At 46.4% G+C, this 22,565-nt stretch overlaps 1 protein-coding gene across 8 annotated transcripts in view; it reads right to left on the reverse strand.

Annotated features, from left to right (window-relative positions):
* The window catches only part of LOC138582670 (protocadherin alpha-C2-like), a 935,357-nt gene that overhangs the window by 566,396 nt on the left and 346,396 nt on the right, over positions 1 to 22,565 (reverse strand). The window contains exon 1 of one of the 8 annotated variants that reach the window (XM_069654195.1): positions 17,338 to 19,882. The exons of 6 other annotated variants lie outside the window; for them this stretch is intronic. In XM_069654195.1, coding sequence (XP_069510296.1) covers positions 17,338 to 19,869 — 2,532 coding nt within the window. In that variant the 5' untranslated portion in view covers positions 19,870 to 19,882. Of the gene's footprint in view, positions 1 to 416; positions 2,930 to 17,337; positions 19,883 to 22,565 lie in introns of those variants that run through there. One more of the 8 variants, XM_069654201.1, reaches the window with a different exon arrangement.

Raw genomic sequence — 22,565 nt, forward strand, 5'->3', positions numbered from 1 at the left:
AATGCCTGCTAAAGTCCACCTCCAATAACGGATTTTTAAAAAGGCCTTCTTTTTCAAAAGATGTGATATTAGAATGAATTGGTATAATTGAAAGTAAACATTTAAAAGTGTGCATTAAAAAAAAAGTATGCATGATCGCAGAAATTCCACAGGATGCTACAATGACACTGTTCCTTCCATAAGAAAAGACCTAGGACATGAAATCCATTCAGGAGTAGTGCGCACACATGCCACACAATAGAAGAGCATGCGCATGCACATATAACCACACACTAACAAGGATGAATTCTAAATTTGGCATTTGTGGTTTATTATTTATTTACAAACAGTTCAGAAGGCGGCTCCATTAATTAACTTCAGCAAGGAATGAAGCGCTGTATGTGCATACCCCCATATGTCCTATGCATTTCTCTTACCTCAAAGGGTGCCTGGGTGGAATGTCCTTCTGCGCTGCTGTATCCCTGGAGCAGGTCTCCAACCACCCCTCCATTGGCTGAGCCCGGATCGATCAGCCTCGACTTGCGGATGGTGAGGTTGCATTCCGAGGACTGCGTGGTCAGGTACAGGTTATACTGCTGCCCTTGCGACTGCACCAACGACCAGTTTCCTACACCATCCGGGCAGAAGTCTGCCTTATCGGTTCTTCCGCTCTCATTTCTACCTTTGATGTAATGTAAAGCAGTGAAAAGTATTATGCAGAATATAAAAATACTTGAGATGAAAGCTATTGAGATAATTAAGTAAGAATTCAGGTTGCTGAGGTAGTTTTGGTTCTTGTCCTCGTGCCTGTAATCTGACTTTACTTCCAGATTTGTTTCTGAAAGATACAAGGTAAGCGTTGCTGTTGCGGAACGGGGCGGCGTCCCATGGTCCTTCACCTGAATGAGAAGTTCATACCTTTCTGGGTAACTGTCGCCCAGTGGCTGCTTGAGGCAGATTTCTCCAGTATAAAGACCAATCCTGAAACGGGATGTGACTTCGGATCCTAGGAGCTCATAGGACAGCCAGGCATTGCGTCCAGAATCTGCATCTATGGCTCGCACTTTCGTCACCATGTAACCTGCAGTCGCTGACCGCGGCACTAGTAACGCATCTGAGGAACCGCTGCCTAGGGACGATGTATGGAATATAGTGGGGGGGTTGTCATTTTGGTCTTGAACAAACACTGTGACATTGGCTTTCCCACTCAGGGATGGAGACCCATAATCCCTTGCTTCCACCTGGAACTGCAACACCTGGAGGTTCTCAAAATCGAAAGGTTGTAGGGCACAGATCACCCCAGTCTCTGTGTGAAGAGAGAACAGGCTGAGAACTGACCGGCCATCAATGCTGTTTTCTAACAGAGAATATCTAACGCGAGCATTATCGCCTGCATCTGGGTCTAGAGCCGAGACCTGGAGAATGTGCGACCCGGGCACATTATTTTCCAGAATACTGATTACATAAGAAAGCTCTGAGAAGGTGGGAGGGTTGTCATTTACATCAGATACCACAACCACAATATTTTTCATGGCAGACAGCGAGGGAGAGCCGCCATCAGTGGCAAGTAGTGTGATATTGTACACTGAAACTAGCTCGCGGTCTAGAGGCTCCTTAACAACCAGTGAGTAATAGTTTGAGTATTTAGATACTATCACAAAGGGAAGATTTCTGGGAATGCTGCAATGAACCTTCCCGTTGACCCCAGAATCCTTATCAGTGACTGTGAACAGGGCAACGACTCGCCCAGGCTGCGCGTCCTCCTTCACAGGACTGGAAAGGGAAGTCACTTCTACTTCCGGGGCATTGTCGTTAACATCAACAAGTTCCACCAGAACTTTGCAGTGAGATGTCATGGACGGCGAGCCCCTGTCCTCTGCTTGCACTTGCAGTTCATAAACAGGTGACCTTTCAAAATCCAGCATCCCCCTTACTCGAATGTCCCCATTGTCTGCATCAATGGAAAATAGTTGTACAATATTAGAAAGCGCGCGACTGCTAAAGGAATACACAATGTCCCCATTTGCACCCTCGTCTAAATCGGTAGCATTTACTTTGAGAAGTATTTGATCAACTGGAATATTTTCTGGTACTCTAACCCTGTACACGGATTGATCAAAAAGAGGTGGGTTATCATTGATATCCTGAACATAAATCAGAATGTCAGCTGTTCCTGATCGCCTTGGGTTCCCGCCATCCACAGCTGTGATAGTCACGTGGTATTGCGCCTGCTGCTCCCTGTCTAGAACTCTAGTCAGTATCAGGTCCACAGAGCTCTTGTATTCGTTCCCTTGAGGCTCCAGGCTAAAGACGTCACTGTTGCTGAGGTGGTACGTGCACTGTGCGTTTGCCCCAAAGTCGGCATCAGAGGCTCCTTCTAGTGCAAAATGAATCCCAGCGGGTGTTGACTCAGGGATTGTAATTCGCCTTTCAGCCGTCGGGAAAACCGGCGCGTTGTCATTAATATCCACAATTACTACCTCCAGACGATGGAATTCCAAAGGGTTGTCCATCAAAACCTCCAAATCCATCACACAGGCGGAGACCGAGCCACATACAGCTTCCCGGTCTATTATTTCTTTAGTCAGTAAAGCCCCCGTCCTTAAATTGACCTCAAAATATTGAGTTGCAGTTTTGTAATTCATCCGGAAGGTGCGTCTGTGTAAATCTCCCAGGTCCACACCCAGGTCGCGCGACACATTCCCCACGGCCGTGCCTGCTGCCGACTCCTCCAGCACCGAGTACCGAACGGGCCCCGCAGCTTCTCCTCTGCAGCAAAGAAGCAAACCGGAAAATACAAAAATCCCCGGGAGAATCCAGTGCTTGGCTGCAAAACCCATGCCAGGGAGCAGGAGGCCCGGCCAGCGTCCTCTGCTCCAAGGGGTGCCCAAATGCCCTCCTGCTGTCACCCAGGTCTGAGCCCTCTCCCGAAAGCAGCGCCACAGCCTCCTCCTCCCGCGGCTCCCATCAGAATACAGGCTCCCCGCAACCACGGCCAGACAAAGGGCTGCACGCCGCTCCATGCGTTTAGCGGTGGACAGCGCCACCGTGTGTCTGGAATTAGCAAACCACATAAATGCCGGCAAGAGTACTTTAAAAGCTTAAAGTGGCGTGCCTTCAACGTGACTTATAATTCCCAATAATTGTGACTCTATTAACTGCAGACATTACGTGAACAGTTGATATTCGTTAGATGGTTTTATTGAGGTTTGTGAACGGTGTGTTCAGCGTAGTTTTCACATTGCTACCCCTATGTTTTGGCAGCCAGTACATTCAAAAATGCAAGATTTAGAGGGCCTCCAGAGAGCCTTTGGTACTTGCATTTGGAAGGCACTGGTCTCTACATGTCTGCCTCCTTATTAACGCTGAAGTGCAAGTTTCGTTTTAGAAAGAGGGCCTCCCTCCAACACCCATTCTATTCTGAACCCATGCTGTTACCCTCTTGAATCGGCACCACCAGTATCGTAAGGAAAGGAATTACAAATCCCCCAAATAACTCTGTGCTAGAGCCACGCTTCCTAAGATCGGCGCAGTGGCTTTCTGCCATTTTTAGGCCCCGTGCGTCACTACAGATGAAAACCAGTACCACCCTGGTGAGAGGGACATGACTGGACTAAACCGGATGGCAGAACTGCATTTCAGACGCATTTATTCCTTGGGGTGCAGCGAGTGACCTACGGGTACCTGTTGCACAATATTACAATGCAATGGCAATGCTAAAGCCGACACTGGGTGTGACTGGCCGCCCACTGTGTGCGTTCAGAGAAGGCCGCTGGGGACCGGGGGAAGGAGCACTTTGCTCGTGTGGTCTGTGACTTCCAGGCCAGAGTAGTCCTCTCAGGTGGACTCGCCCATGTGCATATGGTGGGCGGCCCCTTCCTTAATCACAGAGACCCGCTGAAAAATGACTGAGTGTCACCTCCAGGGAGTGGGGAGTGACTCGGAAGGTTAGAATTATTGGGCTCGCGCGTCCTCCGCACATTTAAGGGAAGTGTAAAAGGGACATCGCACGCAGATAACCATCACCTTCCAAACCCGTCCAGGCATCATGCAACAGAGGGACGTTCTATAATCCTATTCAGTCGTGTTTGGTGGTGACGCGGGCGAGTGCACCCGCTCCCCGCCCCCGGCACCCACAACAAACCGAGGATTAGAACACGGAAAACAATGGATAAATCCTGTGAGCGAATCAGCACCCAGGCGACATTCTCCGCTGTGGTCGTGGATCCCAAAGGCTCTACGGACTCCAACACTCAGCCGGGGTGTAATTAGCTGCCTACTGTAGTTTTATGCATCTGGTAGGTGGTGAGGTCCCATGCAAGGTGTCATAGTGGAATGTTATGTGTGTACCCGTATGAGTGTTCCAGACAGTTACATCTGGGGCTGGCAATGGTGTGGATGGCCAGTGGTCTATGCCTTGTGGTTACTTACCTGTGACTCTACCCCTGTATGTGTAGCAGACATTAAGGCTACTTACATTAGACAGTACTAGGTGTCTTCTGTAACCCGAGGAACCCACAACATTCTGGAGACAATGTGATCTCTATAATAGAGCAACAGTACACGGGGACAGTGCTGCCAAAGGGGGAGCAACCAAAACGATGACCACTGCCCCCAACGACACATCTGCCCCACCAAGTAAGTCTCAGCAGAAAGGTGGGGGCCAGACCGCAGAGCGATGTGGCCCTGGGAGCTCGCTACCTGTGTGGTGCCAGTGTAAACCCAGGGGAACGCTGCGGTCAGAACTCGCAAGCTGTTTGGTGCGAGTTGGTAATATATGGCCACAGTGGCATCCATCAGAAGAGTGCCCTGCAGACTGCTGGGCTCACGCCAGTTTAGTTGGCATAAGGCAGTGTGGGGTGCCAGGATAGAGGACGCTGGGGGTTTACAAGCCCATATCCAGGAGTCCATGTAACTGGCCCAGTTTGGAGTTGAGGAGAATGTTAGGCAGCGAAGAGCGGCGAGGAGCGAGAAGGAGCAACATCCTTGCACCAGATTCAGGGGTTCCGTTTCAGTCTGTGTCTCGGGCTGCCGTGCAAGTGGAGCCTTAGCGGAGCTCCTTCCATTGTTGCTCACCGGCGATCAAATGATGACGTTGCACTTGGTAGGTGCGTGCATGCCATTTCGTGAGACGTCCGCACTCGCATGGGGACGATGCGCAGAGAAGTGCTGTGATCAAGGAGTCGTACACGTCAACGAAGTAAGCATTCTGGAGGTGGCAGAGCCCCGAGGGAGGCTTTGATGGACATTAAATGAAGAATCTAGTGTGTCCACTGGAGCAGGTGGGTGTGGGATGGATCTGCTCAGAATCAGCCCAGGTCTTGAGACCGTTATAATTAGAACAGACATGGGGTACCAGGTAGTGGAGCGCTCTGGAAAGTATATGAGCTCAAATTTTAATTCAAGGTATACATGGTGACGTGGCTGCTGCAAACCATAGGCATGGTAGGGTCCCACAGCCTACTCGAATGACATTGAAAACGAAAACAGGTAGTGCCAAGGTAAAGCGCTGCCACGCATGTAATCACAGTTGAACATTTTATGTGACGTGGCTCAACTTTGCCGACACGTGTTTCGACCCTAAGTGGGTCTTTATCAAGGCAAGGCTGAATAAGCAAAAAAACAATACAAAGAACATACAAATAGGCATGTAATGCTCATTGACAGAAACCCAACAAAGCAAGCAAAATGAAATAATACATTGCAAATGAACGAGGGAGAACAAGGAAAAACGGCCAATGTTAGGAAGCAACATCAATGAATTCCAACATGAATATTTTTACAACAAAAAACAGATGGTAAAAACAAAAAAGTGGTAACACAGGGAAAGGGAAATGAGAGAAAAAAACAAATAAGAACCAATTAGTCGAGCATGTAACAGCCTGAATATAGATTGCACAGTGAGAAACAAACCAGATATTCAAGGAGCAGATGGCCATGCGTGAGTGTGGCACAGTAGAACAAAAGGTGGCACTACAAGGAGTTTTCTGAAGGGAAACATGTACAACACATGTACATGAAGCCAAACACGTTGTCCCAAGCAGAGCTGGAAAACCCAAAATGACAAATGCGTTTGTGAGCCAAACATGTACAGGCTCCGGTCTAAAGATGAATGGATTGAAATCTGAAACCCAAGCAAAAAGTGCTGCCACCAGTGGAACAGTGCGCTGTGTAGCCAATTAAACGAAAGAATGTTGGAAACCCTCAAAGTCCTGTATGGTGGGTCACCAAGGTACGGACGCAATATGCGTGACTGCAACGAATACTTGACATATTCACCGACATTGGATGGATATCAAATATTAGGAAAATGCTAGGAAAACACCCCCAGTAATGAAATACCTCACAAATCAATTGAAGTGCATGTCCTGCGAGCCATAGCTTTTGTACAATTACGTCTGGTGAACAATCCCCAAATGCAAGGGAAGATACCTGGAACTATACGATGCTAGGAAGAAAAACCATGCTCGGGTCATACAATTGTGCTGCAATGTAAATAGAGGCAAGGTACTTAATATTTGGATCAAGAATGTGCAGCAAGTTACCGTAATTATGTAGTGTGATCTTGTCCTGCGTAACGGGAGATACAGAAATTAAGTATCTATTGATACGCTGCTGGTGTGGTTTCACTTTTGACGGAACGCCCTGAAAGAAGGTAGAAACCCATGCATACCTTGCAAGGCTGTTAGTGGACCTGCAGCGGCTATATTATGACTTAATAGAATCCATAAAGCTGAAACACGTCAGCAAAATGCCTATGGTGACGAGTTACCTGCAGGTGTTTCCAAACAATACAGAAGTTGTCGTGATACGTCTCCAAAGAAATACAGAGGAAAGTAACAGTTCCGACACTGAGGTCAATCACATGTGCGTTGGCAGAAGTTATAGCATCAACAAAAAGGGGGGCAAAGAGGAGGAGTGCGTTTTTCGACCCCATGGCGCAACAGGTGCTAAGGCGGAGGCAGATCCAGATAACCGCGTCCTGGACACATCTGACTCGGATTCATGTGGGGTATGAAGCCAGGGCGGTTTGGAAGGGGGGTACATTTGTCCTGATTGTGACAGCTTTTATTTGCAAGGTTTGGACCGTGATTTATGGATTCTTTTCCAGAAGATCCAGGACAGTGACAATGAACCCTAGATTTAGATATAGGGTGAGAAAGATGTCGCAGAGGCCTCTTGTTTTATGGTGTGGATTATGCTGTGACCTCATGTTTAGGGTAGTGGGGACAAGCAGTCATTGCAGTGGATATGGAGCGTGGGGTGGTCTGCATTGGATTGTGATTTGGTATACGTGGGTCCGGGCTGGTCTGCATCCATTGGGTATGGGCACGTGAGTGCAGGGTGGTCTGCTTTGGATCAGCATTGGATTTGGCTGGAGGGTTCGGTGGTATTTCGGTTTAATTTTTGGGTTTGCTTTTGTCCTCTGGGATGCCGGGCGTGTCTCAGAAATGTGGTTTGTGGTGGGGTACAGTGCATGGTGGAGGGCACGGGTGCCATGTTGGTTATTATTATTATACGTGGCTGTGGTGTACAGAAGCCAAGTTGGTTTATGCTTATTATGTCATGGCCCTTGGTGCCATGTTGGTTATTAGGCATCATTGGCTATTATATGGATGTCGGGTTAGTTCACCGGTGAATAGTAATGGCTTAAGATTTATGATGTTCTTATAACGAGGAGGGGTGTAACAGTATTTGGTGAGGAGTCGGGTTAGTGTGGATGGTGCATTGTTGAGGAAGTGCGTTGGGTAGTGTATTTAGTGAGGAATATGTAGGCCAGGAAGTATGCTGGCAGTGTAGTCAGGTGGTATGTTGGTGTGAGGCGACGCCCTCATCCACTCAGACCTCCCTCTCTCATCTCCTTTGGTCACCCCGCTCTCCTGGTCTGACCACTCTCTTCTCTCCTCCCACCTGGGTCACTATGGCCTTGTGACCACACCTCCAAAGGCCCTGCCAACCTCGTTCACAAACATCCACCCAACAAAACAAGTGTCAGCTGCTGCCTTCACTTCCACCTTTATCCCCTCTTCCCCCAACTCAGACTCTACCACCGACACTGCTCTCAGCAGCTTCCACCTGTCCATCACCAACACCCATAACACTGTTGCCCTATCATGAGGATCCAACTGAAACCCGCCTCAAAGCCTAACACCTGGGACGACTCTGAATTTGCAGACCTGAAAGTGCAGAGCCTGCGGAATGGAAGTGGCAAACCTCAGGCCACCTCTGACAAACTGGCCTGCCACCTGCTCCAAAGACAATACAGACTCTCTATCCGTGCCAAGAAAAGGGCCCACATCCAAGCACGGGTTTCTGGCACTTCCAACAACGGCTGAACCTTTAAAAATCTGCAGACAACTAGCCAACCCTTCCGCAGTCTCCTCCTCCCCTATTCCTTCACACGCCCTCTGCAACACACTCGCCTCTCATTGCACCACCAAATCTCAGGACATCCTAAACAGCCGTGTTACTCACTCTCCCAACTCATCTCTCACCCCCTTGCCTCCCTTGGCCACTCGTCCGCCTCCTTCCTCCTTTTCCTCCTTCACCCTTGTCACGCCCGAAAAAGTCACCAAAGTTATCCGCTCCATGAAGGTCTGTTCCAAACAAGTTGCACCTTGCTCATCCAGAACCATCAAGGACAACATTGGCTCTCTTGCCCCCAACTCTCTAATCTCTGCAACTACTCCTTTGCAACTGGTTTGTTCCCGTCCTCCCTCAAGCACTCCATTGTGCACCCACTCCTTAAAAATCCCCCAGCAGACCCCACCTGCCCAGCCAGGTACCACCCTATCTCCATCACCCCCTTCCTGGGGAAACTGCTGGCAAAGTTGGCCCTGCCCCAAATCAACTCTCACACTGAAATCGTTGGTGGTCTTCATGACCATCAATCTGGATGGATTCCGAGCATCCAGAGGCACGGAAACTGCTCTACTGAACACCCGTGAAGAACTGCTCGCATCCCTGGATTCCAACTCCCCAGCTGTCCTCATCTTTCTTGATCTGTCCTCTGCATTTGACACTGTCAGCCACTCCATCCTCATACAAAGGCTCCACGACACCTTTGGTATCTCAGAGCGGGCACTGGACAGGCGGACCTCCTTCCAAACCAACCGCTCTTCCCAAGTCATCCTGGGCACCTTCTCCTCTCTTGCTTCCTTCTCCACCTTTGCTGTCCCCCAGGGTTCTATCCTCTCCCCTTGGCTCTTTAACATCTACCTTGCTCAGCTGGCACTCCTCATCTCCTCCTTCTCCCCCAACTTCCGGTGCTATGCAGACTACACCCAACTCTTTTTCAAATTTCCTTCTGACCCTCTTGCACCTTCCATCATCCCTCACTGCCTATCTTCCACCCAGTCCAGGTGCACTTCCAACAATCTCTGCCTCAATGCCAGCAAGACTGAGATCATTCCCATTGGGACCCCTACACCCTCTTTTCTCCCTTCACTCTGGCCATCCTCTACGGGCTCTCCCCCTTCTCCCTCTTCTGAAGCCAGAAACCTTGGTGTCATTTTCGACTCCTCTCTCTCCATCCTCCCCCCACACTCGGGACATTGCAAAGAAGTCCCACTTTCAGCTCTTCCTTCTCAAAGGGATTCTCCCTTTTCTCACTTTCCCCCAGAATCTCTATGTTACCCGAGCCCTGGCTCTCACTAGGCTTGACTATTGCAAATCTTACAGTTTCTGTAATTGTGTACAGGGCCCTTATGCATCTTCGGGCCCTTTACCACTCCCTCCCAATCACCTAGCTTCTGTCTTCCCCAGCCCAATCAACAGGCAAAATCTGCAGATATGTGACCAGGCCCATAGGCCACTTTATAGGGCACATAACTGCCTATATTGCCCATGGCTCTGGGCAATACATGGTTATCAAGAAACAATACGGCTTAAGCAATTCAGGAGAACAAAAGGGAAAGGTCTACAGGTGATACTGCCGTGCCCAGGTGACATTAGCGCAGCACCTGTAGTGATATCAAACATCCATGTAACAAACATTTACATGTACAGAGAACACAGATGCAATACTACATTCAATGCACCTGAAATAAATGGACTGCACCTGAAGTAATATTGACTTCTGCACGCAGTTGGCACCAGATGCCTCACCAACCATCTAAGAGCCTCTTTCCAGCCACATCACCCATGAGTCCACATTCCACATGGAGCCCTCCTCCTCCCCATTCCAATACCACATCAGCATCATCTCAGCGGAAGTAACAAGGCGGCAGTACCAAGGGTCCGGGGCTCATGTATTCCTGTGTGAGCAATGTCACCAAGGAGGCTTCCGCCTCGTGCAGTATTATAGAGCGTGCACAGAAACGACAACACAAACATAAGTAAGAGAGCAGCGACCAGCCACCCACGGCCAGCTGGAGTTACTGCTCTTCTCCTGACGTCGAGTTATGGACCAGTTGCTGAAGTTACTCTTTACAATATAGATCTGCACTTTGGGTCGATTATCTGTAATATCGCCCCACTGTATCTCAAGTCACATTATGTGCATTGTCTGGTGTAAAAGATATCTTTCACTGTGTCACGGGAAGCTGACTCCAACTTCCACCGTCATGTGATTTTGACGTCCCTTACCATAACATCATGTGTATTAACACTGATTCTTGTAGGTATGTCCCATGCTGTGCAGCCCCTTACCTCTGAAGCAACTTCCCACAATGCAGTGTGAGGCACGCGCCCTCTTTCTCTAGGCTTTGTGGTGCTGAGGGCACATTCCCCTGATCTATGTCACCTGGTTAGTTTACCATGAGAGCTTATTGTTGCCCTTTTGGGGCAAATATGTGATTCCTGCTCTAATTAGTCACTGGCTAAGCCACGCCTGCTTTTATTTAAAGAAGACAATTCTATATAACAAAGTGTTTCAACTTGAATATGACACCTGTTGTTGCACAGCTTCAATGGTAATTAAAAAAAAATGTTATATGCATTTTTATTGATATGTTTAACAGAAGAACAACTCACAAACTATGGGCTAGATTGACGTAAAGCTCTCTTAGTTGCACGGTAGAATGCCTGAGAAATAAGTGAAGGAAAAGGACCCCGATGTACATATAAAAAGGAAATCGAGATTATGTTACAAGAAGGCGAGTCACCCCGGGGTGCGAACCTGTAAGGAAAACCTACAACAGTCATTCTGCTCCTTAAAGAAAACAGAAACACATGTTTATCAAAATAAAATCATAGTTCATGTCTATTTTACCACAATAAAAATATTGCCTTAGTAAACACCCAACAGCAAATCAAATATCCATGACTACAGGGTCAAACTCTCCGATTTGGGGTGTTAGCGGGTCAGCATTATGAGACTGTTATCACTTTGGCATTCATTAATAATTGCTATGGATTCAAGCTGTCACTTTTGGGGAGGGTAAATGTAACACTGAACACTCATAGATGCACCCCGGTTAGACTACATCAGTGATACGCAGTGTAATGCCAGACCAGCGGGCTGCCATTTTTGGGCACGTTGCAAACATGTGTTTAACCCACATCACCCAGGGAACTGCAGCCCTCTGCTGCATAGCAATCTCAGAGCAGCAAGGGTGTACAGAAGGGGTGTTGAACCTGGGGACAGTCCCTTCCTCCGGCCCTCCTCAAGAGTGCATAATAGAAAGACATGAGCTCTGATGCAGGAGATAAAAGAGAAGGCTCAGATCCTGCAGAAATATGTATGTGAGCGAAACACAATGTCCGCAATGGCTGATTATCTGCATAGCACATGGGGTCCAAAGCTCCACTGCACTAAACGCAAAACAGCATTCAATAATGAGAATTAAAGAAAGGAACACAGCACCATGATCATGAGCAAAAGTGCACCCAAACAAATAAAGAAACAAGCAGTCACCTTCCAGGAAACAGTCCCTTTCTTTTGAGCAAAATCTGAACGGTATGCTTTTCCAGAGCTACACCTGAAAATATTGGCACCACATATAAACAAAGAATGACATTATTCTCAGCCCAACAAGGTAAACAAAAAAACCCTGTACAACAGTGTCGGTGATAAGGACATACTATTACCAGGAAGCCGCATCTGAAATTGTGTCCCCACCAACAATCTTCTGGTATGCGTGAAGTCATTACCAGAGTGTTTTGTAACAGGAAAGGTAGGGGGTGACAACATGTACTACTAAGTCCCAACAATCTTCTTGTCTGTGGTGGATCAGCGTGTCTCTCTGGTTAATTGAGCTCTCTGTGACTCCTGCTCAAAGTGCAGGTCTCCCTTGAAGTTTGTGGCGAGAACAGACTTTCTATCTCCATCAGAACACATACTTCTTCCCTCTGAAAGGGGTGCTCCCTGCAGGGGTAGCCTACTGTAAACAGTTGTCCCCATCATGACATTCACTGCCCTTCATACAGAGTGGTGGGAGCTAGCTTCAAGCTGACACATTGCATATCAAAGAGGTGTTGGTGTTTTCTGTCCCTTGTGTTAGTTCTGTGACCCGGCCTCTTCTCAGGCCTGCTTTCATTTAACACGCATCAGCACAGTGCTCAGATGCCTGAGGGTTCATAGCGCTATATAAATGCAAATTATTATTATTGTTATTGTTTGGCCCCATTAAATGTACAAAGCTGTCTCCTATATAAAAGCTCAATACAGATGGTAACAAAAAGTGAAGTGACTGTTTAATAACTCTTTGTAATACATGCGAGAAAGTCGAGAAAGTCAAGGAGACCAGGCTGGACACAACTAATCGAATTGTGTTCCTGGTCCAAATACATACTCCCAAAAATACATAAATCCCTGATTAGACCACCAGGGAGACCAATAGTGTCGGGGTGTGATTCAATCTTGGAGCCATTATCCAAATTTGTTGACCATTTTATGCAACCAATGGTCAGGGAAATGACTTCTTTTGTGAAAGATACCACACAGATCATAAAAGACATTGAAGGCAGACCATTCGATAATACCACCGAAATCTTGATGAGTCTAGATGTGATAGCCCTCTATACGAACATACCACAGAGAGCATCACTTGAAGTGTTGGAAGAAAGACTACTGAGAGAAATAATTAACACTAACACCCCAGTATCTTTCATCATGTGGTGTGCTGAAATGGCACTGACGGAAAGTTACTTTCATTTTAATGGTTGCTTTTACAAACAAATACAGGGCACAGCCATGGGTGCTACATTGGCACCGAGCATTGCAAATCTCTATATGGAGGCCTTTGAAATACACTGCATCTACAATGATACCAATCCATATAAAAAGAACATATTGTTATGGAAAAGGTATATAGATGATGTACTGATCATCTGGAGAGGAGAAGAAAATGTTGCAAATATGTTTTTTGATTGGATCAACTCACAAAACCAACACCTTAAGTTCACTGTAAACTCAAGTAAGGTAGAGATCAATTATCTCGATATCACTATCAAAGTGGACCCACAGAAGGGAGAACTTTATGTAAAACCTTACAAAAAATCTACTGATCGCAATGCCTTGTTACATTATACAAGTTTTCACCCAATCCACACACGCGATAACCTACCTTTCGGTCAGTTTTTACGGCTAAAAAAGAACAGCACTAATAATGCAGACTATAGAGAGGGAGCTCAGGAACTGAGAACTAATTTACATAAAAGAGGTTACCCGAAAAAGCTGACAAGAATGGCCATGAAGCGAGCAGACAACATAAACAGGGAGGCAATTCTCGAACAAAATTCTAGAGAGAAAAATAAAGAAAACCTAGTGTTTGTCAACACCTACAGCAATCTCTCTAACAGGATTCAAAAAATTATCCATCGTAATTGGGGTATCCTGGAAAAAGGGAAAGTACCATTACAAAGACCACTGATGGCATTTCGAAAGAGCAGGACAATAAAAGATCAGATCATGCGAAATGACATCACTAAACAGAGTAAACCACAACCAACCCTAACAGAAACATGGGGGATGCGAGCACCAGAGGGACACTATCCATGTGGATCCTGTGCTTGTTGTCAACAAACTAAAATAACCATGGAAATAGACTTAGGCCTTAAAAGCCCATGGAAACAAAAAGTTCTGACAAATTGCAATTCCGTTTTCGTTGTCTATGTGATCTGGTGCCCCTGTAAAAAGCTATATATAGGGAAGACGGAAAGAAAAATCAAAATCCGTATCACAGAACACAAAAGCTGCATAAAAAATAAAGTGCATTCTGCCCCTCTAGTCGGACATTTTATAGAGATGATACACAAACCGGAAGATTTGAAATGGTCAATTGTTTATCTAGTGAGGCCAACGAACGACATAAACCTTGACAGAAGGAAGTTAGCCCAAAAAGAAAAAGAACTGATTTTTCTAACTAAAAGTACAGAATTAGGCTTGAATGAGAAAACAGAATAACAACCCACTCGTTCCCAGATGAAGATATAGGATCAGGCAAGTAGTTCGAGGTATAACTGACTAAACAACATTATGTTGATGACTTCGAAAAAAATGGCTGAAACTAGTTAGGTATAATAATTCCATTATGGATACGCTAATTTGTATCCAAAAACAACGTTGAAATGGATGGTTCAGTCTTAGACCAATAATTTACTAAAAATTATAAACTATGTGGACAAATAAAATTTGGATTAACACATAAGCATGAGAAACCTGTGAGGAGATCACGACAGACTCAGGTGTCTGTTTGCGCGGTGTTCCGCGGGGTCATATCGTGCAGATCTGGTCGAGTGGCAGAGTCATCAAGTAGGCCTACTGGGGGCCGAAGGCAGGATATGACAATTGGGGAATAAATACAAAAGGGAGTTAACGACGTTGCGCCTTAGAATCACGTGACAACGAGGTCACATGGCAGGTCTTACATAATAAAAAGAGATGATGGACAACATAAAGGAAAGCAGTTGAAAAACGAAGAGAGAAAGAGACGCCATCGGCGGGGCAAACAGTGGATGTACTAAAGAGGATCCAAATCTCGAGCTCTGGACAGAGCAAGACGAAAAAAGAGAATACAACGGTAAGAGTAGACCAATGAATAGAGCAAGCTAAATTGTACTAAATGACTCGAATACTTAAAAAATTAAAAAATTAAAGTATCGTGTCCGTTGTGTTTTTCTATTTTAGAAAAACACATGTGGATGACCTCACTCACGAGCAATGTTGAAATACTTGATCCGGTCCTGCAAGCAATAATATGCACTGCGAGAACAGCTAATCATTATCAAGATCAGTGACCGGATGTACACAATCACTAGGTCAGTATGATAAGTATGGCAACAATTCGATCCATGTGACAGTAATCATAGATGAAAATGGGAAAAATATCAAATTGTTAACAATCCAATTTCCCTGAGTAGGGGCAGATTTTATTGGTCCCTGAGAGGGAGAAGCCGTTGAATATTCCCTTCGAGATATCAGACTTTCCTGGCAAAGTGGACACAGAATTTGAGGGTAAATAGTAATTACAATTGATTATTTGCATGGAGCAAGCCATAAGTTTAGACATTGTCAATTGACTGACCTTGTGAAGGAGGATAAAGGATTTATCAGTTAGCGATTACTCATGTGAACCCTGCACTCAGCAAGACAGACAGATGATGTCAGAATAGATGTGGAGAAAGAGTTAATAGTAACAACTTCTCCTTTTTGCTGCCACTAAATGCAGAATGTTGTACGTATTAAAAATGTCAACTTGGATATGCTCGAGCATTAATATTCGACTATCCCACACTTGCTTCCTATAGCTATCCGCCTGATGGTTGGACTGTAAGAAAAGACGAAAGGGACCTCATTGACAGTGGATCCCAGAGAAATCACCAACAAGAAGACAAACATAATTGTACATGTCAATAGAATGTGGTAGAATTTTTTACCCCTGAAGAATTTCCTTGTGAATAGCGTGAAAGTGTGAAAGGAATGAAACATGTCGGGTACGGTATGAATGCAGTATGAAAGTGAGCATGTGTGAATGAGTACAAAGAAAAAGTTTTATGGACTGAGATTTACTCCTCTATGAAAGAGGTGATTAAACTACAGATCCTGATGATATTATCATCTTTCTAAAGTATTTTATAATTGATTACTACAGGATATTGAATGTGCATAACTTAATTGAGATTTATTGAAAAATTGTTTGTTGTCTAAAAATTACTTGAGAAAATTTGTAAAAAAATATTTTTCTATATTTGTAGATGTGGTAAAGTAAAAAAATGTAATTGATGAAATGCTATTAAAAAAATAACTATTTTTGATATTAATTGGTGTAGTACATGAGAATTCATCAACTATTAATCATATTTGTAAAAAGAAATAACCACGAAAGGATTTGGGGAAGCAAGCGACCCGGTGAACATAGTGTATTGCGAAACAAAACTTTTGATAGAGGGCTGGTCACAAGTGGTCGTTAAAAATTACCTCTGGTCTCTCTAAGTCAGTTGCCTGGTCCAAAGGGGCCATGAATGAAATCAACCTTTCTGTGGACTGCACCCGCCTACAAGCAACACACCACAGCAGCAGTTACATGGAAATGTACACAACTATCCGACTCTTACACATGAACACATACAAACAATTAAGACAATAAGTGAACACAAGAAAAAAGAAGGAAGAAAAAGACATTTCAACGAAATGTCCAACAAGCTACAAATAGGGAAACACCTTTCTTGTCATAGTCTTATCAAGCGATATATGCATTAAAAAGCAGCCCCTTGTGTCCAAGGTATATTGCTTGAGTGGTTAGCTCAGCTGACCACTCTGCCTAGCTTTCTCCAAAGGTAATTGTCAAATAAAGTTGTCTATTTTAGGGGTCTGCTTGACCGCCAACACAGGGAATCTCTGAGAGTAGTATTGGTATAGGAAGGATTAATTTAGGTGAACACGATACACCGAATTCTGCGTTGCTTTTGAAAAACATACACTGGCATATCAAGGTGCACCTGGCAAAACTGATACAAGAAAAGAATTCTCCTTAACGAGCCGCAAGTAAACAGTTTTGCAATCAATGCCTGCTAAAGTCCACCTCCAATAACGTGTTTAAAAAAGGGCCTTCTTTTTCAAAACATGTGATATTAGAATGAAATAGTACAATGGAAAGTAAACATTTAAAAGTGTGCAAAAAAAAGTAAGCATGATCACAGAAATCCCACGGGATGCTACAATGACACTGTTCAGTCAATAAGAAAATACCCAGGACATGAAAACCGTGCAGGAGTAGTGTGCACAGGTGCCACACAATAGAAGAGCACTTTCATGCACACATAACCACACACTAATATGGATCAATTCTAAATTCAGCATTTGTGGGTTTTTTTTAAATTTACCAACAGTTCAGAAGGTGTCTCCATTAATTAACTTCAACCGTGAATGAAGCGCTGTATGTCCATACCCTCGTATGTCCTCTGTATTTCTCTTACCTCAAGGGGTGCCTGGGTGGAATGTCCTTCTGCGCTGCTATATCCCTGGAGCAGGTCTCCAACCACCCCTCCATTGGCTGAGCCCGGATCCATCAGCCTCGACTTGCGGATGGTGAGGTTGCATTCCGAGGACTGCGTGGTCAGGTACAGGTTATACTGCTGCCCTTGCGACTGCACCAACGACCAGTTTCCTACAGCATCCGGGCAGAAGTCTGCCTTCTCGGTTCTTCCGCTCTCATTTCTACCTCTGATGTAATGTAAAGCAGTGAAAAGTATTATGCAGAATATAAAAATACTTGAGATGAAAGCTATTGAGATAATTAAGTAAGAATTCAAGTTGGTGCGGTAGTTGTCGTTCTTGTCCACGTGCCTGTAATCTGACTTTACCTCCGGGTTTGTTTCTGAAAGATACAGGGTAAGCGTTGCTGTTGCGGAACGGGGTGGCGTCCCATGGTCCTTCACCTGAATGAGAAGTTCATACCTTTCCAGGTAACTGTCGCCCAGTGGCTGCTTGAGGCAGATTTCTCCAGTATAAAGACCAATCCTGAAACGGGATGTGACTTCGGTTCCTAGGAGCTCGTAGGACAGCCAGGCATTGCGTCCAGAATCTGCATCTATGGCTCGCACTTTCGTCACCATGTAGCCTGCACTCGCTGACCGCGGCACTAGTAACGCATCTGAGGAGCCGCTGCCTAGGGATGATGTATGGAATATAGTGGGTGGGTTGTCATTTTGGTCTTGAACAAACACTGTGACATTGGCTTTCCCACTCAGGGGTGGAGACCCATAATCCCTTGCTTCCACCAGGAACTGCAGCACCTGGAGTTTCTCAAAATCGAAAGGTTGGAGGGCAGAAATCACCCCAGTCTCTGTGTGAAGAGAGAACAGGCTGAGAACTGACCTGCCATCAATGCTGTTTTCTAGTAGAGAATATCTAATGCGAGCATTATCGCCTGCATCTGGGTCTAGAGCCGAGACCTGGAGAATGTGCGACCCGGGCACATTATTTTCCAGAATACTGATTACATAAGAAAGCTCTGAGAAGGCGGGGGGGTTGTCATTTACATCAGACACCACAACCACAATGTTTTTCATGGCAGACAGCGAGGGAGAGCCGCCATCAGTGGCAAGTAGTGTGATATTGTACACTGAAACTAGCTCGCGGTCTAGACGCTCCTTAACAACCAGTGAGTAATAGTTTGCGTATCTAGATACTATCACAAAGGGAAGATTTTTGGGAATGCTGCAGCGAACCTCCCGGTTGACCCCAGAATCCTTATCAGTGACTGTAAACAGGGCAACGACTCGTCCAGGCTGCGCGTCCTCCTTCACAGGACTAGAAAGGGAAGTCACTTCTACTTCCGGGGCATTGTCGTTAACATCAACAAGTTCCACCAGAACTTTGCAGTGAGATGCTAAGGGCAGTTGGCCACTGTCCTCCGCTTGCACTTCGAGTTCATATAACTTTGATGTTTCAAAATCCAGCATCCCTGTTACTCGAATGTTCCCGCTGTCGGCATCAATGGAGAATAACTGCACAATATTAGAATGTGCGCGACTGCTTAAGGAATACACAATGTCCCCATTTGCACCCTCGTCTAAATCGGTAGCATTTACTTTGAGAAGTACTTGATCAACTGGAATATTTTCTTGTACTCTAACCCTGTACACTGATTGATCAAAAACAGGTGGGTTATCGTTGATATCCTGAACATAAATCAGAATGTCAGCTGTTCCTGATCGCCTTGGGTTCCCGCCATCCACAGCTGTGATAGTCACGTGGTATTGCGCCTGCTGCTCCCTGTCTAGAACTCTAGTCAGTATCAGGTCCACAGAGCTCTTGTATTCGTTCCCTTGAGGCTCCAGGCTAAAGACGTCACTGTTGCTGAGGTGGTACGTGCACTGTGCGTTTACCCCAAAGTCGGCATCAAAGGCTCCTTCTAGCGGAAAATGAATCCCAGGCGGTGCTGACTCAGGAATTGTAATTCGCCTTTCATTCGTGCGAAAAACCGGTGCATTGTCATTAATATCCACAATTACTACTTCCAGGCGATGGAATTCCAAAGGGTTGTCCATCAGAACCTCCAAATCCATCACACAGGCGGAGACCGAGCCACATACAGCTTCCCGGTCTATTATTTCTTTAGTCAGTAAAGCCCCGGTCCTTAAATTTACCTCAAAATATTGTGTTGCAGTTTTGTAATTCATCCGGAAGGTGCGTCTGTGTAAATCTCCCAGGTCCACACCCAGGTCGCGCGCCACATTCCCCACGGCCGTGCCTGCCCCCGACTCCTCCAGCACCGAGTACCGAACGGGCCCCGCAGCTTCTCCTCTGCAGCAAAGAAGCAAACCGGAAAATACAAAAATCCCCGGGAGAATCCAGTGCTTGGCTGCAAAACCCATACCAGGGAGCAGGAGGCCCGGCCAGCGTCCTCTGCTCCAAGGGGTGCCCAAATGCCCTCCTGCTGTCACCCAGGTCTGAAGCCCTCTCCCGAAAGCAGCGCCACAGCCTCCTCCTCCCGCGGCTCCCATCAGAATACAGGCTCCCCGCAACCACGGCCAGACAAAGGGCTGGACGCTGCTCCATGCGTTTAGCGGTGAGCAGCGCCACCGTGCGTCCGTAATCAGGAAACTACATCAATGTCTGTAAGAGCACTTTAAAAGTGTAAAGTTGGTTTCTTGCTTTCATCATGACTTACTTCATAGGTTTACTGATCGCATTTTCCAATAACCGTGAGTCTATTAACTGCACGCATTACGTGAGCAGTTGATATTCGTTAGATGGTTTGAGGTTTGTGAACAGTGTGTTCAGTGTAGTTTTCTCATTACTACCCCTATCTTTTGGATGCCAGGGCATTAACAATGCAAGGTTGGGAGGGTCTTCAGAGAGCCTTTTGTACTTGCATCTGGAAGGCACTGGCCTCTACATGTCTGCCTCCTTATTAACGCCGAAGTGCAAGATTCGTTTTAGTAAGAGGGCTTTCCTTGAGCGCGCATTCTATTCTGAACCCAGGTTGTTAGACTCTTGAATCGGCTTTGCCAATATCCTTTGTAATACTGTAAAAAGGAAAGGAATGAAAAGTCCCCCACTTCAGTCTGTCTGCTAGAGCCCAGGCTCCCTATGCTCGGCGCTGTTGCTTTCTGCCATTTTTGGTGTCTTTTGTGATCCGAGGAACCCACAACATTTGGGCAACAGGGTGGTCTCTACACTAGAGGAAAAGGTCAAAAGGGACAGTGCTGCCGCGGGAGGAACAACCAAAATAATAACCACTGCCCCATCCAGCAGAGCCGGCCTAAGGCCAGGGCGGGCCTGGTGACCGCCCGGGGCGCCATAGCCTCCTAGGGCGCCAACTCGGGGGAGCCTTTCAACGGGTACCCCGAGCTGGCGTGGTGGGAGAAGTGTCATTTTGAAATTAAATGCGCTCGTGGGAGATAATTATCACCCTGCTCTGGCGTGGGAGTGGGGCGATAATCATCTTAATAGGGTGCCACAGCACCCTATTATCGTTAAATGCGCCAAATTGTTCTGCCCGGGGCACTGCTGCCACTAAGGCCGGCACTGAGCTCCAGGAATCATCCACACCACCAAGTGCCAGCAGAATGGGGGCGTGGAGGGGACAGGCAGGAAAGGGCTGCGGCCTTGGGAGCTTGCTATTGACGTAGTACCAGTTGAAAACCAGGGGAGCGTTGCGGTCAGAACTCACACGCTGTTTGTTGCGAGTTGGTAATACATGGGCACAGGTTCATCCTCCAGCAGAAGAGTCCCATGGGGACTGCTGGGCTCACACCAGTTTAGTTGGCATAAGGCAGTGTGGGGTACCTGGATGGAATATGCAGGGGACCTGCAATCCCATATCCAGCAGTCAATGTAACTAGCCCAGCCCGGTGTCGAGGAGAATGGTAGGCAGTGAAGAGCGGCGAGGAGAGACAAAGAGCAAGAGCCCTGTACCAAATTCAGGAATTCCGTTTCAGTCTGTGTCTCAGGCCGCTGTACAAGGGAGCCTTGCGGCACTCCTTCTATTGTTGCTCACTGGTCGTGCGCATCAACGAAGGGAGTATTCTGGAGGTGGCGGAGCGAGGAGCGTGGCTTTGATGGACATTAAAGGAGGAATCTAGTGTGTCCACTGGAGGTGGCGGGTGTGGGATGGATCTGCTCAGCATCAGCCCAGGTCTTGAGACCGTTATAGCATCAACAAAAAGGGGGACAAAGAGGAGGAGTGCGTTTCTGAATGCCTCATGGAGCAAAAGGCGGTGGCAGATCCAGATAACAGTGTCCTGGACACATCTGACTCGGATTCATGTGGGCTTTGCAGCCAGTGCAGTTTGGAAGGGAGCTATATTTGTCCTGATTGTGACAGATTTTGCAAGAGCTGCAACCTGATTTCTGGATTCTATTCCAGATGATCCAGGAAATTGATATTGAAACCTAGCTTTAGTTGTAGATGGAGACATAGATCTTAGAGGCCCCTTATTTTATGGTGTGGGTTATGCTGTGGCTTCATATTTAGGGTAGTGGGGAGAAGCAGTCATTTCACTGGATATGGAGTGTGGGGTGGCCTGCATTGGATTTTTATTTGGGATACGTGGGTGCCGGGTGGTCTGCATCCATTGGGTATGGACATGTGAGTGTAGGGTGGTCTGCTTTGGATCGGTATTGGGTTTGACTGGAGGGTCCAGTGGTATTTCTGTTTTCTGTTTGGGTTTCCTGTTGTCCTCTGAGATGCCAGGCGGGTCTTAGAAATGTGGTTTGTGGTGGGGTACAGTGCATGGTGGAGGGCACGGGTGCCATGTTGGTTATTATTATTATACGTGGCTGTGGTGTACAGAAGCCAAGTTTATTTATGCTCATTCTGTCATGCCCCTTAGTGCCATGTTGGTTATTAGGGATTAGCGGCTAGTATATGGATGCCAGGTTAGTTCACGGTTGTATAGTAATGTCTTAAGAGTTATGATGATTTGTTTAACAAGGAAGGGTGAGAGAGTAATTGGTGAGGAATCCGGTTAGTAAGGATGTTGTGTCAGTAAGGAAATGAGTTGGTAGTGTATTTCATGAGGAAGTATGTAAGTCAGGAAGTATGTTGGTCATGTGGTCAGGTGGTGTGTTGGTGTAGAGGTGTTAAGAGAAGCAGTTGTTATGTTTAGCAATTTAAAGTGGTGCCGCAGGTGTTATATCCAACAGAATCTTTGGTTGGCAACACCAGTACATTGGTTGGTGTCCACATATGTGT

Source organism: Ambystoma mexicanum, chromosome 3q (genome assembly GCF_040938575.1).
Source record: "Ambystoma mexicanum isolate Mex_15411 chromosome 3q, UKY_AmexF1_1, whole genome shotgun sequence".
NCBI classification, from domain to species: domain Eukaryota; kingdom Metazoa; phylum Chordata; class Amphibia; order Caudata; family Ambystomatidae; genus Ambystoma; species Ambystoma mexicanum.